The sequence below is a fragment of the Pelobates fuscus genome, chromosome 10, assembly GCF_036172605.1.
Source record: "Pelobates fuscus isolate aPelFus1 chromosome 10, aPelFus1.pri, whole genome shotgun sequence".
Classification (NCBI taxonomy): domain Eukaryota; kingdom Metazoa; phylum Chordata; class Amphibia; order Anura; family Pelobatidae; genus Pelobates; species Pelobates fuscus.
In genome coordinates, this window is record NC_086326.1 from 148739164 (window position 1) to 148753766 (window position 14603).

Here is a 14603-nt window from a genome sequence, read left to right on the forward strand (position 1 = left end):
CCAATCCTGCAAATTTCAATGTGCAAACATTTGACCCCTGAAAGTTTACAAAAACCCATAAAACCTGTACATTGGGGGCACTGTTGTACTAGGGAGATGTTGCTGAACACATATTGGGGTGTACTTTGTTAGTAACACATAGCAGGAACTGAGAATCCATGCCTAAAGTACAATGTGAGAGAAAAATAACAAATAAATGACTACCCAAAAGGTTGACAAAGACTGGTGGTAGAATTAGTGCATGGAAAGTGTTAAAATACCACCATTTGAAATACACTAGGGTGTATACTTTTCAAAATAATATGGTTTGATGGGGGTAAATTACATTGTTCGGCTTCAAATGTCCCAAATAGGACATGGGTGCATGATGACCTGCTGAGAAAATTCCAAGTTGGCAAACTGGAATACGCACCCTCCAAATACGGTCTTTTAGCCCTCAGAGAACCCGACCTACCTATACATGGGGGGTATCACTGTACTCAGTAGATGTTGCTGAATACATATTGGGGTGCTTTTTGGCAGTAACCCTTAAAGTTCTCCGTACACGTATTCTTAAATTGCTATGTGCGTAAAATAAAATCACCAATTTTATGGGTGCATGAAAAGAGCCAAGATACCCCGGGTTTAATACCTTAGGTTGTCTTCTTTTTAAAAAAGATATACATGTGAAGGGTTATTCAGGGATTCCTGACAGATTTCGATGTTACAATGTAACTTCATTTTGAAAGGAAAAAAAAAATGGTTTGGAAATAGCAAAGCGCTACTTGTACTTATTGCCCTATAACTTTCCAAAACAAGCTAATAACATGTTAACATTGCTCATTTCTATACTCAGGCCAAAATTTAGAAAGTATTTAGCGTAATATCCTTACTTTTGTCTTTATTCTCAAAAAGTCTCTTAAAGGTTAATTTTCTTATGGTTACATTTGTATTATTTGTATTGTGAACACTTGCATGATAATTAAGGAAGCCTTTGTGAGACAAACATTTCCCACATTCAGAACATGAAAATGGTTTCTCTCCTGTGTGAATGTGGAGATGTGACTTAAGAGTTGACATTTGAGTGAAACATTTCCCACACTCAGAGCAGGAGAAGGGTTTCTTTACAGGATGAATCCATACATGGCAATAAGCTCTGTATATGTACAAAAAGTTTTCCTACACTCAGAGCAAGAGGAAAGGTTTCTCTCCACTATGAATCCGTTCATGGACAATAAGATTTGGCTTTCTAGTGAAACATTTCCCACACTCAGAGCAGGAGAAAGGTTTCTCTCCACTATGAATCCGTGTATGGGCAACAAGAGTTGATTTATGACGGAAACATTTCCCACACTCAGAGCAGGAGAAAGGTTTCTCTCCACTATGAATCTGTTTATGGGCAACAAGATTTGATTTATCACTGAAACATTTCCCACACTCAGAGCAGGAGAAAGGTTTCTCTCCACTATGAATCCGCTTATGGGCAACAAGCTTGGATTTTTCACAGAAACATTTCCCACATTCAGAACATGAAAATGGCTTAATTCCTGTGTGAATCTTTAGATGTGCCTTAAAGTTGTTTTTTTGAGTGAAACATTTCCCACACTCAGAGCAGGAGAAAAGTTTATCTCCACTATGAATCCGTTCATGGGCAACAAGAGTTGATTTAAGAGTGAAACATTTCCCACATTCAGAACATGAAAATGGCTTAATTCCTGTGTGAACACTGAGATGTGCATTCAAGTTGTATCTTTGAGTGAAACATTTCCCGCATTCAGAACATGAAAATGCTTTTTCTCCTGTGTGGCTCCTAAAATGAAGCTTAAGAGCGGTAACGGTTTGAAAGCATTTCTCACATTCAGAACAAGAATGTTTTTGCTTTTCCCCACTGTGTATGAAATTACATTTGGGAAGAGAGTTGGTCTGAATATGTTTTTCAAGTTCAATACGGGAACGTGATTTAGATCCTTGGTGAGTATTGCAAATTCCAATAGTGTGTGATTTTGATTGAAAGCACCGATGTCCCATGAAGTTTGTTTTACAGGTGAATGTTTCTCCACATTCAGAACAAGTCACGTTCTTCCCTTCACGAAATCTCTGATATTTCATTTGATTTAAAATTGTGAGTGAAACTTTTGTACCATCATAGTTATTGGTATCCATTTTGTATAGTCTCACAGGATCACAAGCAGAGGTTTGAATGTCCAGATCCCTGAGATTTCCTTCTTCACACGAGACTGGATGCTCCGTAACAGGAGTAGATGGATATTCTGTCTGTGTAGGCTCTGTGGGCATATAAATTTCAGTTTCTGTGAGATTCCTTTCTTCACATGGGACTAGACCTTCCTCAATATGAGTAGATGGATATTCTGAAGGTTCTGTGGGTGTAATAATGCCAGTGTTTGTGAGATTTCCTTCTTTACACGAAGCTGAATCCTCCGTGATGGACGTAGATGGATATTCACATAAAGCCAATTCCTCCTTAATATGTGTAGATGGACACTGTGCCAGCTCTGGGGGTCTGTAAATGTCAGTTTCTGTGAGATTTCCTTCTTCACATGAGAGTGGATCTTCCTTAATATGAGTAGATAGATATTCTGTCTGTTCTATGGGTGTACACATGTCAGTGTGTGTGAGATCCCCTTCTTCACATGAGGTTGGTTCCTCCTTAATATGAGTAGATGGATATTCCGTGTTTACTGTGGATTTTGTTTGTGAACATTCTTTCAGTGAGTAAATCTCTCCATCTGGTAGATTTCTTTCTTCATATAAAGCTGTTTCAGATTTCACAGATTCACTTGGTCTCTTACTTAGTTCATTAAATGTCACAGAATTTCCTCCCTGATCATCTGCGACTCTACCTTCAGTCACACGATTCGCTGACAGAACATCGATGGGTAAATCATCTGTTTCACTTGCGTTTAGAGAGCCATCTGATGGAAAGAAAAGAAATAGAATTACAAACCTTCCTTTTTTCTCTCTCGCATTGTGAGTACTGTAAATACACTACAAGGTAAATGATCCAGGATGTGATGGTAAAATATTGGTGTTTTAATGTAACTGGGTAAATATATTCAGAATCAGAATTTTACCTACAGTCTATGACAGGTGTAGTCACCCTTCCGCACTCCAGAGGTTATGGACCACATCTCCCAAAATGATCTTACAGCCATAATGCTTTACTTTGTCTGTGAGATGAATAACTAACAATACACGAAAACAAAACAAGTGACTATATTTTGTTTAAATATGAGGATATGTCTGTAGGGTCAAGACACATGAAGAGTAAGATGCATAGTTAATCACTGTGCCCTTTTGAGTCAGATAATGTATCTATGTCTATAAATCTCTCCCCACTGGTTTCTTTAATGGTGTTTCCGATGGATACAATCTATCGTCACTCACCATGGGTCAGTGTTTATTACTTGATATAAATATCATAACAGTGCTCTGTGTAAAAAAGACGCTTAATAATATGTGTCAGTCCAAAATGAATAGGCCGCTACAACACTATTGTGGGTATCACCCTCACCCATCAATAAAGCAGGCAGAATAAAAAATAAAAAGATACACCACCAGCCGCTAATGCGGAACGCTACACAAATATGTAAATACAACAAATAGGAAATGTGAGAGAATAGTCCCCAAGAAAAAAGGAACACGGAGACTAAATCTCAAACAGTTACCTACACTAGTAATTTCATTCTTCCTTGTAGTAGTAGAATTAAAAACTGATATAGTCTTTATTAGCTTAAAGTACACCACATAAAACACGCATAGATAAATAAGGTGAATACGGGGGCGGGCCTGACACTCAAGGTGGCCGGACAAGCTTTGTAGTAGCTCCGGCTCTCTACACACTATTTTAGGACTTGATGGCTCCTGAGTGACGCAGAAATCCCCTTACCTCGCCAGCAGACTGACAGTATACTTACCTGTACCGTTTGCTGTACAAATCAACTAGGTCCGATGGGCTATTATCTCGACTCTGATGTGCGGCCTACAGTGCCCGGGGACTGGGGGAAGCGGGCGATCTCCCGGTCAGTACAATTGGCAAAAGCTTCTCAATAGCCCCGTTCCCCCCCGTGGGCCGTTGAGGGATATCCCGACCCCCACTAGAGTGCAGACCTGCTTGCAGTCATACCATCAAACGGGGCCCGCAAAGCTAATACCCTACCGCGTGCACCCCAAGATGGCCGCCAGAAAGAGGCTTCCCACGCAACAACCACTCGCAACAGGGGCCTTGTATGAGGAACGTCTGGCCAAAGAGAATCTGGATGAAATTCTGGCACTCAATCGAACTTCGAGCAGCAACTCGTCCTGTGAAAGCAGGGGCCCAGACTGACCCAACAAGAGACCAGGTGAAGGCATGGCCTGCTGAGAGAAGCCTAGCAGTCTTGGAGCCGACATTGCGGAAGAGTAGGAAACTTCTGGGAAAGGCATATGCCTGCCAAGAGCCCAATCCCGAGGCGGCCCGTCATTATCCTAGATTGCAGCCTAAAAAGGGGCATCCCCTTAAGCACTGCCTACCTGCTCTGAAGACTGACTCCTATCCTGATGGAAAGCATTCTAGCAGAGGATTCCAAGCGAAGGGTTGGATCACAGTCACCGGCTGAACCTGTGAGTTTGCAGCACTAGACTGTGCAGGAGCAAGGGTCTGGTGGGGAGCCGCGCTATGGGCAGTGGTGTATCCTGGTTTTGTGCTGCCCTAGGCAGGACAAAACTCAGGCACCCCGCGCCACCCCCACCCACCTTTCCCCCGGCCCCTCATTCTAAATACACACACACACACATTCACTGACAGATACGCATACACTAGCTAACAGAAACACACACTCGCTAACAGAAACACACACACACTAACAGACACACATTCACTCACTAGCAGACACAAACTAGCAGACACACACACTCACAGGCAAACACACACACTAACAGACACACACACACTCACAGGCAAACACACTAACAGACACACAGACACACACTAACAGACACACACTAACAGACACACACTCACTAACTAACAAACACACACTAACAGACACACACTAATAGACACACACTAACAGACACACACTAACAGACACACACTAACAGACACACACTAACAGACACACACTAACAGACACACACTAACAGACACACACTAACAGACACACACTAACAGACACACACTAACAGACACACACTAACAGACACACACTAACAGACACACACTAACAGACACACTCACTCACTAGCAGACAAACTAGCAGACACAAACTAGCAGACACAAACTAGCAGACACAAACTAGCAGACACACACACTCACAGGCAAACACACACTAACAGAGACACACACACACACACACACACACTAACAAACACACACAGTCAGACACACACACACACTAACAAACACACACAGTCAGACACACACATACTAACAGACACACACAGTCAGACACACTAACAGACACACACACACACACATTAACACGTTTTTAAAAATGTATTTAAACACCCCCCCTTAACCTTTGGGAATGCTGGGGGGGGGGGGGGGGGAGGTGTCTCTTCCTCCCTGGAGGTCCAGTGGCTGTTGGGCTAACGGCACTGGCGGGCGGTCGGGCAGCGCTGGCGGGGCGGCTGGCGAGGGAGCACTTCCTCTGAGCTGTCTGCTCAGCTCCCTCATGCGCCTCAGAGTGAGGCTGGGAGCTGGAATATGACGGCCCACCAGCGCCGCCCAACCGCCCAGCAGCCCGCCGGCAGCCCAGCATGTCTGTTAGCCGCAAGGCTAACAAGACATTTGCCTTGGGCATTTGGGGGGGCGGCTTTTTTTGCCACTCCCTGGAAAATGCGCCCAAGGCAAATGCCTTGTTTGCCTCGCGGCTAATACGCCCCTGGCTATGGGACTCTAGTTTCTACTCACTTTGAGGCAGATATTGTGGGCATGGGGTAAATCAATATCATCTCCCTATTATCTGTGGTCCAAAGGGCATTGGCTGAACCACTTTACGAGGGAGCATTACTTACCTCGACATGTTTCATATATGCCTCTCTATACATTTTATATTCTTTTCCAATCTCTGACTGACCTAATAGAATTGTGATTTTACTTATCTACTATTTGCATAATGCATGATTATTACTTGTTTCATATAATTATCAAAAATAGAAAAAAAAGGGCAGCTCAACTTGACATAATGTTGTAACCATATGTCCTTTACCCTTATGCAAACATATAATTTGACAATGCCTACTCGTGTACAAGCAAATGCACATCAAAGATAAAGAATGTCAAAATAAATAAATACATTATTAAGGTGAATAAAAAAAAAAAAAGATCCCTCTATGCTATTTACTATGTTTTTATGTAGTTGTTCACTTTTTATACAATATAAGGGGGTGGGACGGGAGGAGTGACCACTAAAGGGGGTGGGGGAAGAGGAGAGACCACTAAATGAGGGGGAGAGAGGAGAGACCACTAAAAGGGGGGGGAGAGGAGAGACCACTAAAGGGGGAGGAGTGACCACTAAAGGGGGGGTAAGCACTAAAGAAGACAACTAAAGGGGGGGGGGGAGAGGAGAGAACCACTAAGGGGGTGGAAAGAGAGACCACGGGGGGGAGGGAGAAGAGACCACAAGGGGATAGGGAAGAGATACCACTAAGGGACAGGGGGCAGGGAAGAGCTCTAAGGACAGAGGGGACAGCTCTAAGGGAGGGGAGGAGAGAGAACACTAAGGGACAGAGGTGTAGGGGAAAACACGAAGGGACAGTGGGGCCGGGGAGTTCACAGGGTGACAAGGGAGAGAACTAATAGACAGAAGGGGATGGGAGAGCACTAAGGACAGGAGGGAAGGGAGAACACTAATGGTGTCTGTGTATCTGTGAGTGTCTGTGTATCTGTGAGTATTTGTGTGTCAGTGTGTGTGAGTGTGTGTGTATAATTGCCATGTTTAATTGCCGTGTTGGCACTTTGAGGAAAAAAAGTTGGTTTGTATTACGGTTTGGCCATTCAGGCTCAAAAATGTTCGCCATCACTGTAATAGACCTATATAAAGATTCTTAATAAAATAATTAGGATATTTAAAATAGACTTTATGAAATCGAACTTTACACCCCTTAAATAATATGGGCACCGTAGAACAAGTAAGGGCAACCTGTTCATATCAAGAAGCTGGAAATTAGGTTGCGATACTAGCGCGGTGGAAGGGAAAACACAGAAGGAGACACCACGAGATTAATGGCTATATAAGCAGAAGATCCAAAGGAGACTCTAGCACATGGAAAATACCTTTTTGAGGTCGAAACACGTCTGCTTAGAGACTATTTGGTACAAGGTTTGAGATTGCCAGTGGTGAACTTTTTTTTTATACATTTCAGGATATAATCCTTTTTTAATTTATCGCTACACTGCTAACTTTGGCTTATCTTCCTGTCCATAAGTAATGTTTTCTATGTAATATTATACTTTTGTTATATATATATTTTCAGTAAATTCATTGTTCTACATTGGATAACCGCTGGAACAGCTGTTATTCTGTATAGGCAGCCTTTGGGCTTGATTTACAGAGCCTGGTACGGCTCCGCATTATGTATTCATCTGTATCATAAGGAATCTTGCTGATTAGGTCTTTTAAAGTATATCTTTGTAGGGTGATGCACTGTGGTGTGTTATTGGTGCTTTTGTTATTAATCGATATATGTCTGAGTGTTGGGGGACACTTTGTACCTTAATCACACATTAGATATCCTTAGAATTGCTAAGGCATTTTCCTTGTGTTTCTCCAAAAGAACTGTTAGCCAAGACTCCTTTCACTGCTGCTTATTATGTTCTCCAAATATTGTGTTCGTTCTCCAAATATCTTTTCTTTTTATTCCATTAAGTTCTTTGGAATGCTATTTTTTTGTGAGAATTTTCAGAATTGGGGGAACATTGCGGCCGGCACCGAGAACTTGGAGCACATTTACCGCCATGGTGGAATGAGTGGTTTGTTTCCCACTGCTTTTGGGACATTTCGGATACTCATTCTTAAAGGCTTTTATCAACAAATTACATTTATTTTTTTCACCTTTTTTCAGATAGCGGCAAAAACCTCTATTTTGCTTTCTTTTCTACCATTACCCAAGCTCCATCTATAAACACAATTCTGAAATGTTTAACCCCTTAAGGACCAAACTTCTGGAATAAAAGGGAATCATGACATGTCACACATGTCATGTGTCCTTAAGGGGTTAACATAAAAGACATATCTTTATGACAGTGGTGTGTGGCTGAACAGTAAGTAACATTCAGTGGTGTAGCTACAAGAACACGATTTAGCTCACCCAATAACCGGTAAATCTACGTGGCTAAAGGGAAAAACATCTAGAATGCCAGTTTCATATGCCCATAAAAAATTTTTTTTTACAGTTAAACCATTTTTCTTGCTTGTCTCCTGTACCCACTGATCGCACACAAGCAAGCACAGAGGATCATTCATTACTTTTTCAACTCTTACAAGGTAGAAAAAAAATCTAAAAGTTATCAAGTGCTTACTCAGTGAATCAGATTGTATAACTGCATTGTGATGGAAGCTCACCCTCCACAAACGTTTAGCTATGCTTAAATGCCAGCCCGCTGCTAACAAATTATGGGCCTAGTCCCAAGATCCCCTGAGAGGGGCTATTGTCACTGTGAAGAGGGTTATGGGGGCCCCAGATGCTTACTGTGCTTCCAGCCGGACTTGAAGACCTCTTGGGATCGCCTGGACAGCGCCTGACCCAGATACCCTGAAAGACTACAGAACTGCTCCTCGTGTTGGGTCTGTGCTGAGGTATGGTAAATCTTTAAACGGGTATCGCTCGCACCCTTATCTCCGAATTGAGCACTGTTTGAAATGGGAGGATAGAGGCAAGGAGGAATTGGAAGATACCTGGAGCTTGAGAGAGCCCCTGTCCCCAAAGGTCTTGGAACCCATTTTTAGAGACAGGGACTAAAACATTCCACGCCTGGAACTTGTTGCCAGATCGGATTATAGCCATAATGCGGTAAAACATGCTGTAACTTGGGTGTGCGTTCTCCTATCAGGGCGCTAGTTGGACTAACTTTCCAGAGATATATATTGTGAGGGACAACGGTCCATAGAAAGGGGGTTCTGGCTGATGTTTTGTATGCTGTGCATTTTGGACTGTGAGGGCACTGCAGGGAGACGATTGTGTTAGCTGGGGATAATGTAATTAAATCCACAGAGGGGTGCCGGGGATGGAAAACTGTACTGTGCATTGCTTTGTATGGATGTCCCCCTGCAGGGAAAGGCAGCACTGTTCTGTATAAATAGCTGTGTGCTGTGCATTGCTTTGTATGGATGTCCCCCGCAGGGAAAGTCAGCACTGTTCTGTATAAATAGCTGTGTACTGTGCATTGCTCTGTATGGATGTCCCCCTGCAGGGAAAGTCAGCACTGTTCTGTATAAATAGCTGTGTACTGTGCATTGCTTTGTATGGATGTCCCCCTGCAGGGAAAGTCAGCACTGTTCTGTATAAATAGCTGTGTACTGTGCATTGCTTTGTATGGATGTCCCCCTGCAGAGAAAGTCAGCACTGTTCTGTATAAATAGCTGTGTACTGTGCATTGCTCTGTATGGATGTCCCCCTGCAGGGAAAGTCAGCACTGTTCTGTATAAATAGCTGTGTGCTGTGCATTGCTTTGTATGGATGTCCCCCTGCAGGGAAAGTCAGCACTGTTCTGTATAAATAGCTGTGTACTGTGCATTGCTTTGTATGGATGTCCCCCTGCAGGGAAAGTCAGCACTGTTCTGTATAAATAGCTGTGTGCTGTGCATTGCTTTGTATGGATGTCCCCCGCAGGGAAAGTCAGCACTGTTCTGTATAAATAGCTGTGTACTGTGCATTGCTTTGTATGGATGTCCCCCTGCAGGGAAAGTCAGCACTGTTCTGTATAAATAGCTGTGTGCTGTGCATTGCTTTGTATGGATGTCCCCCTGCAGGGAAAGTCAGCACTGTTCTGTATAAATAGCTGTGTACTGTGCATTGCTCTGTATGGATGTACCCCGCAGGGAAAGTCAGCACTGTTCTGTATAAATAGCTGTGTACTGTGCATTACTCTGTATGGATGTACCCCGCAGGGAAAGTCAGCACTGTTCTGTATAAATAGCTGTGTACTGTGCATTGCTTTGTATGGATGTCCCCCTGCAGGGAAAGTCAGCACTGTTCTGTATAAATAGCTGTGTACTGTGCATTGCTTTGTATGGATGTCCCCCTGCAGGGAAAGTCAGCACTGTTCTGTATAAATAGCTGTGTACTGTGCATTGCTTTGTATGGATGTCCCCCTGCAGGGAAAGTCAGCACTGTTCTGTATAAATAGCTGTGTACTGTGCATTGCTTTGTATGGATGTCCCCCTGCAGAGAAAGTCAGCACTGTTCTGTATAAATAGCTGTGTACTGTGCATTGCTCTGTATGGATGTCCCCCTGCAGGGAAAGGCAGCACTGTTCTGTATAAATAGCTGTGTACTGTGCATTGCTTTGTATGGATGTCCCCCTGCAGGGAAAGTCAGCACTGTTCTGTATAAATAGCTGTGTGCTGTGCATTGCTTTGTATGGATGTCCCCCGCAGGGAAAGTCAGCACTGTTCTGTATAAATAGCTGTGTACTGTGCATTGCTCTGTATGGATGTACCCCGCAGGGAAAGTCAGCACTGTTCTGTATAAATAGCTGTGTGCTGTGCATTGCATGGATGTCCCCCCAGCAGGGAAAGTCAGCCCTGTTCTGTATAAATAGCTGTGTACTGTGCATTGCTTTGTATGGATGTCCCCCTGCAGGGAAAGTCAGCACTGTTCTGTATAAATAGCTGTGTACTGTGCATTGCTTTGTATGGATGTCCCCCTGCAGGGAAAGTCAGCATTGTTCTGTATAAATAGCTGTGTACTGTGCATTGCTTTGTATGGATGTCCCCCTGCAGGGAAAGTCAGCACTGTTCTGTATAAATAGCTGTGTACTGTGCATTGCTTTGTATGGATGTCCCCCGCAGGGAAAGTCAGCACTGTTCTGTATAAATAGCTGTGTGCTGTGCATTGCTTTGTATGGATGTCCCCTGCAGGGAAAGTCAGCACTGTTCTGTATAAATAGCTGTGTGCTGTGCATTGCTTTGTATGGATGTCCCCCGCAGGGAAAGTCAGCACTGTTCTGTATAAATAGCTGTGTACCGTTCATTGCTTTGTATGGATGTACCCCTGCAGGGAAAGTCAGCACTGTTCTGTATAAATAGCTGTGTACTATGCATTGCTTTGTATGGATGTCCCCCTGCAGGGAAAGTCAGCACTGTTCTGTATAAATAGCTGTGTGCTGTGCATTGCTTTGTATGGATGTCCCCCAGCAGGGAAAGTCAGCACTGTTCTGTATAAATAGCTGTGTGCTGTGCATTGCTTTGTATGGATGTCCCCCGCAGGGAAAGTCAGCACTGTTCTGTATAAATAGCTGTGTACCGTTCATTGCTTTGTATGGATGTACCCCTGCAGGGAAAGTCAGCACTGTTCTGTATAAATAGCTGTGTACTATGCATTGCTTTGTATGGATGTCCCCCTGCAGGGAAAGTCAGCACTGTTCTGTATAAATAGCTGTGTACTGTGCATTGCTTTGTATGGATGTCCCCTGCAGGGAAAGTCAGCACTGTTCTGTATAAATAGCTGTGTACTATGCATTGCTTTGTATGGATGTCCCCCTGCAGGGAAAGTCAGCACTGTTCTGTATAAATAGCTGTGTACTGTGCATTGCTTTGTATGGATGTCCCCCGCAGGGAAAGTCAGCACTGTTCTGTATAAATAGCTGTGTACTGTGCATTGCTCTGTATGGATGTTCCCCTGCAGGGAAAGTCAGCACTGTTCTGTATAAATAGCTGTGTACTGTGCATTGCTTTGTATGGATGCCCCCTGCAGGGAAAGTCAGCACTGTTCTGTATAAATAGCTGTGTACTGTGCATTGCTTTGTATGGATGTCCCCTGCAGGGAAAGTCAGCACTGTTCTGTATAAATAGCTGTGTACTGTGCATTGCTTTGTATGGATGTCCCCTGCAGGGAAAGTCAGCACTGTTCTGTATAAATAGCTGTGTACTGTGCATTGCTTTGTATGGATGTCCCCCTGCAGGGAAAGTCAGCACTGTTCTGTATAAATAGCTGTGTACTATGCATTGCTTTGTATGGATGTCCCCCTGCAGGGAAAGTCAGCACTGTTCTGTATAAATAGCTGTGTACTGTGCATTGCTTTGTATGGATGTCCCCTGCAGGGAAAGTCAGCACTGTTATGTATAAATAGCTGTGTGCTGAGCATTAAAATTATTCTACCCCCTGCATTCCCATTTGTCTAATGTATTGTGGAAAAGCTGTAGTCTCTGCTTTACAAGAGAGAAGGTCTGATCTATATTCATTGCAGCCTGGTCCGATGGAAGAGGCCCTCAGAGACCCCAGTCAAGCTTCAGCGACTGGTTCTAAAGCGACTGGTTCTTAGTGCACCCTGATCAAACCGGGTTCATACCGGAACGGGAGGCCCGAGATAGCACTTTGAGGGTCCTCGCCATACAACACCTAGCGAGACAAAACAGATCACCACTCCTCTTGCTATCTACAGATGCCGAAAAGGCGTTCGACCGAGTTGACTGGACGTTCCTGAAAGTGGTATTGCGCCTTCTGGGATTCACCAAAAACATACTGAACTGGATTGGAGCAATCTACAGCGACCTAACGGCAACGATACGAATCAACGGAGCCCTGACGGAATCCTTCCTAATTCAAAACGATGCCCCCTGTCCCCACTAATGTTTGCACTAACGCTAGAGCCCCTAATGGAAGCAATCAGACTAAATATTAACATCATGGGCAATACTTGGAAAACCACCACGCACAAGGTTGCCGCATATGCGGACGATATGTTATTCTTCATTACACAACCAAGACTCACCTCCTGCCCTGCTTAATGAAAGAACTCGAGGACTACGGACACCTGTTGGGTCTCAAACTCAACCTAAGTAAATGCGAACTCCTCAATATCAATGACCCGATAGGAGAACACAGAGCTATAGCCTCGGCCTTCCTGTTCCGGTGGTGCCAAACCCAAATGAGATACCTAGGGATATAGGTAACAACAGACCTTAGAGCCCTCTATCAGACAAACTTCCTCCCACTCCTCACACGAATCCAGCACTATCTACGAGCCTGGAACTACCCACACATCTCATGGCTAGGCCGCATAGCGGTCATCAAAATGAATATACTACCCAGAATACTATATCTATTCCACACGATTCCACTAGCAATACCAACGACGTTTTTCACCTCCCAGAAAACCGCATTCCTGACCTACATATGGAGAGGATGCAGACCACGACTAAGATATGAACTCCTATGCCGGACCAGAAGACATGGCGGATTGGCACTCCCAGATCTACGAAAATACCACCAAGCAACAGCCCTACAACGGATCCTAGAATGGCACACTAGCCCAAGATATAAACAATGGGTGACCCTAGACAAGGAATCATGCGGCCCGTCCATCTTTACACCCCTGTGGAACACGAGAACGACACGGAAAGATGACTCATACACACTCTCCCCGGTGAACCAAACCCTTCAGACTTGGTCATCATTGAGAAAAACGGCAAACATCTCTCCCACACCTAGCCCGATGACCACTTTAACGAACAACCAAACACTGGGAGGAGGACTACCAACCAAGGCCTGGGACTTCCTGAGAGGGGAGTACTTCATTCCACTCCACAAAACACTGACCGCTACTGGACTGACCCCCCTAGAACAACTAATAGAGGGCACGCCAACCCCCATGCAAAGATGCCGATACGCACAACTGACGCATTTCTATCACACACTACCGAACAGAAACAGTGCACAGAACCCTCACGTGGTTCGAGGAAATATGCGACAAAAAACGCCTATCCAGAAACATCGACCAATACCTAATCTCGGACAACCAACAGGCAACACGGATATACAAAGAAAAATGGGAAAAACTCACTGACAGGACATTCACCGACACACAATGGGACAAAATTCTCATCCTCCACCACAAATCTACAATTAGTTCGTATTACCAGGAAATGAACTACAAACTACTGACATTCTGGTACAGAACCCCAGACCTACTTCACAAAATATTCCCCAACACCCCAGCGACGTGTTGGAGATGCGAGACAGAAGTAGGAACGCTGAAACACATCTGGTGGGAATGCACCAAAATCAAACCGTTCTGGAATTAGATCATATCTCGCATCAGAGACGTTCTAGGGTATACGACGCAATTATCCATAGAAAATGTACTCCTACACCACAACACCAGGCTTGACACACCCAATAAAGAACATCACACAACAATACCGGGACAATCACCACATGCGACTCAAAAACACACTCAGTAGAAACGCCCCAATCTCATGAACCATACGAACACAACAAACACAAACAGACCTAACAAGGGGCCCAGACCAACACACCCGACAACGACTGGACATCAAGGGACCCACGAATTGGCCACACACCTCATAGAACAAGCAACTGTTATATACAATCCTGGTGACATGTGAGCCCCACACTCAGAAACAGTCCACGGATCTAGACTAATGCTACAACAAAATCCG

The 14603-nt window shown here is 44.1% G+C and overlaps 1 protein-coding gene across 2 annotated transcripts in view; it reads right to left on the reverse strand.

The window, feature by feature from the left end:
• Positions 1 to 14603, reverse strand: part of LOC134575199 (gastrula zinc finger protein XlCGF26.1-like) — a 145091-nt gene that overhangs the window by 46849 nt on the left and 83639 nt on the right. Inside the window, exon 3 of one of the 2 annotated variants that reach the window (XM_063434445.1) lies at positions 1182 to 1857. In XM_063434445.1, coding sequence (XP_063290515.1) covers positions 1182 to 1857 — 676 coding nt within the window. Of the gene's footprint in view, positions 1 to 1181; positions 2905 to 14603 lie in introns of those variants that run through there. The other variant, XM_063434444.1, reaches the window with a different exon arrangement.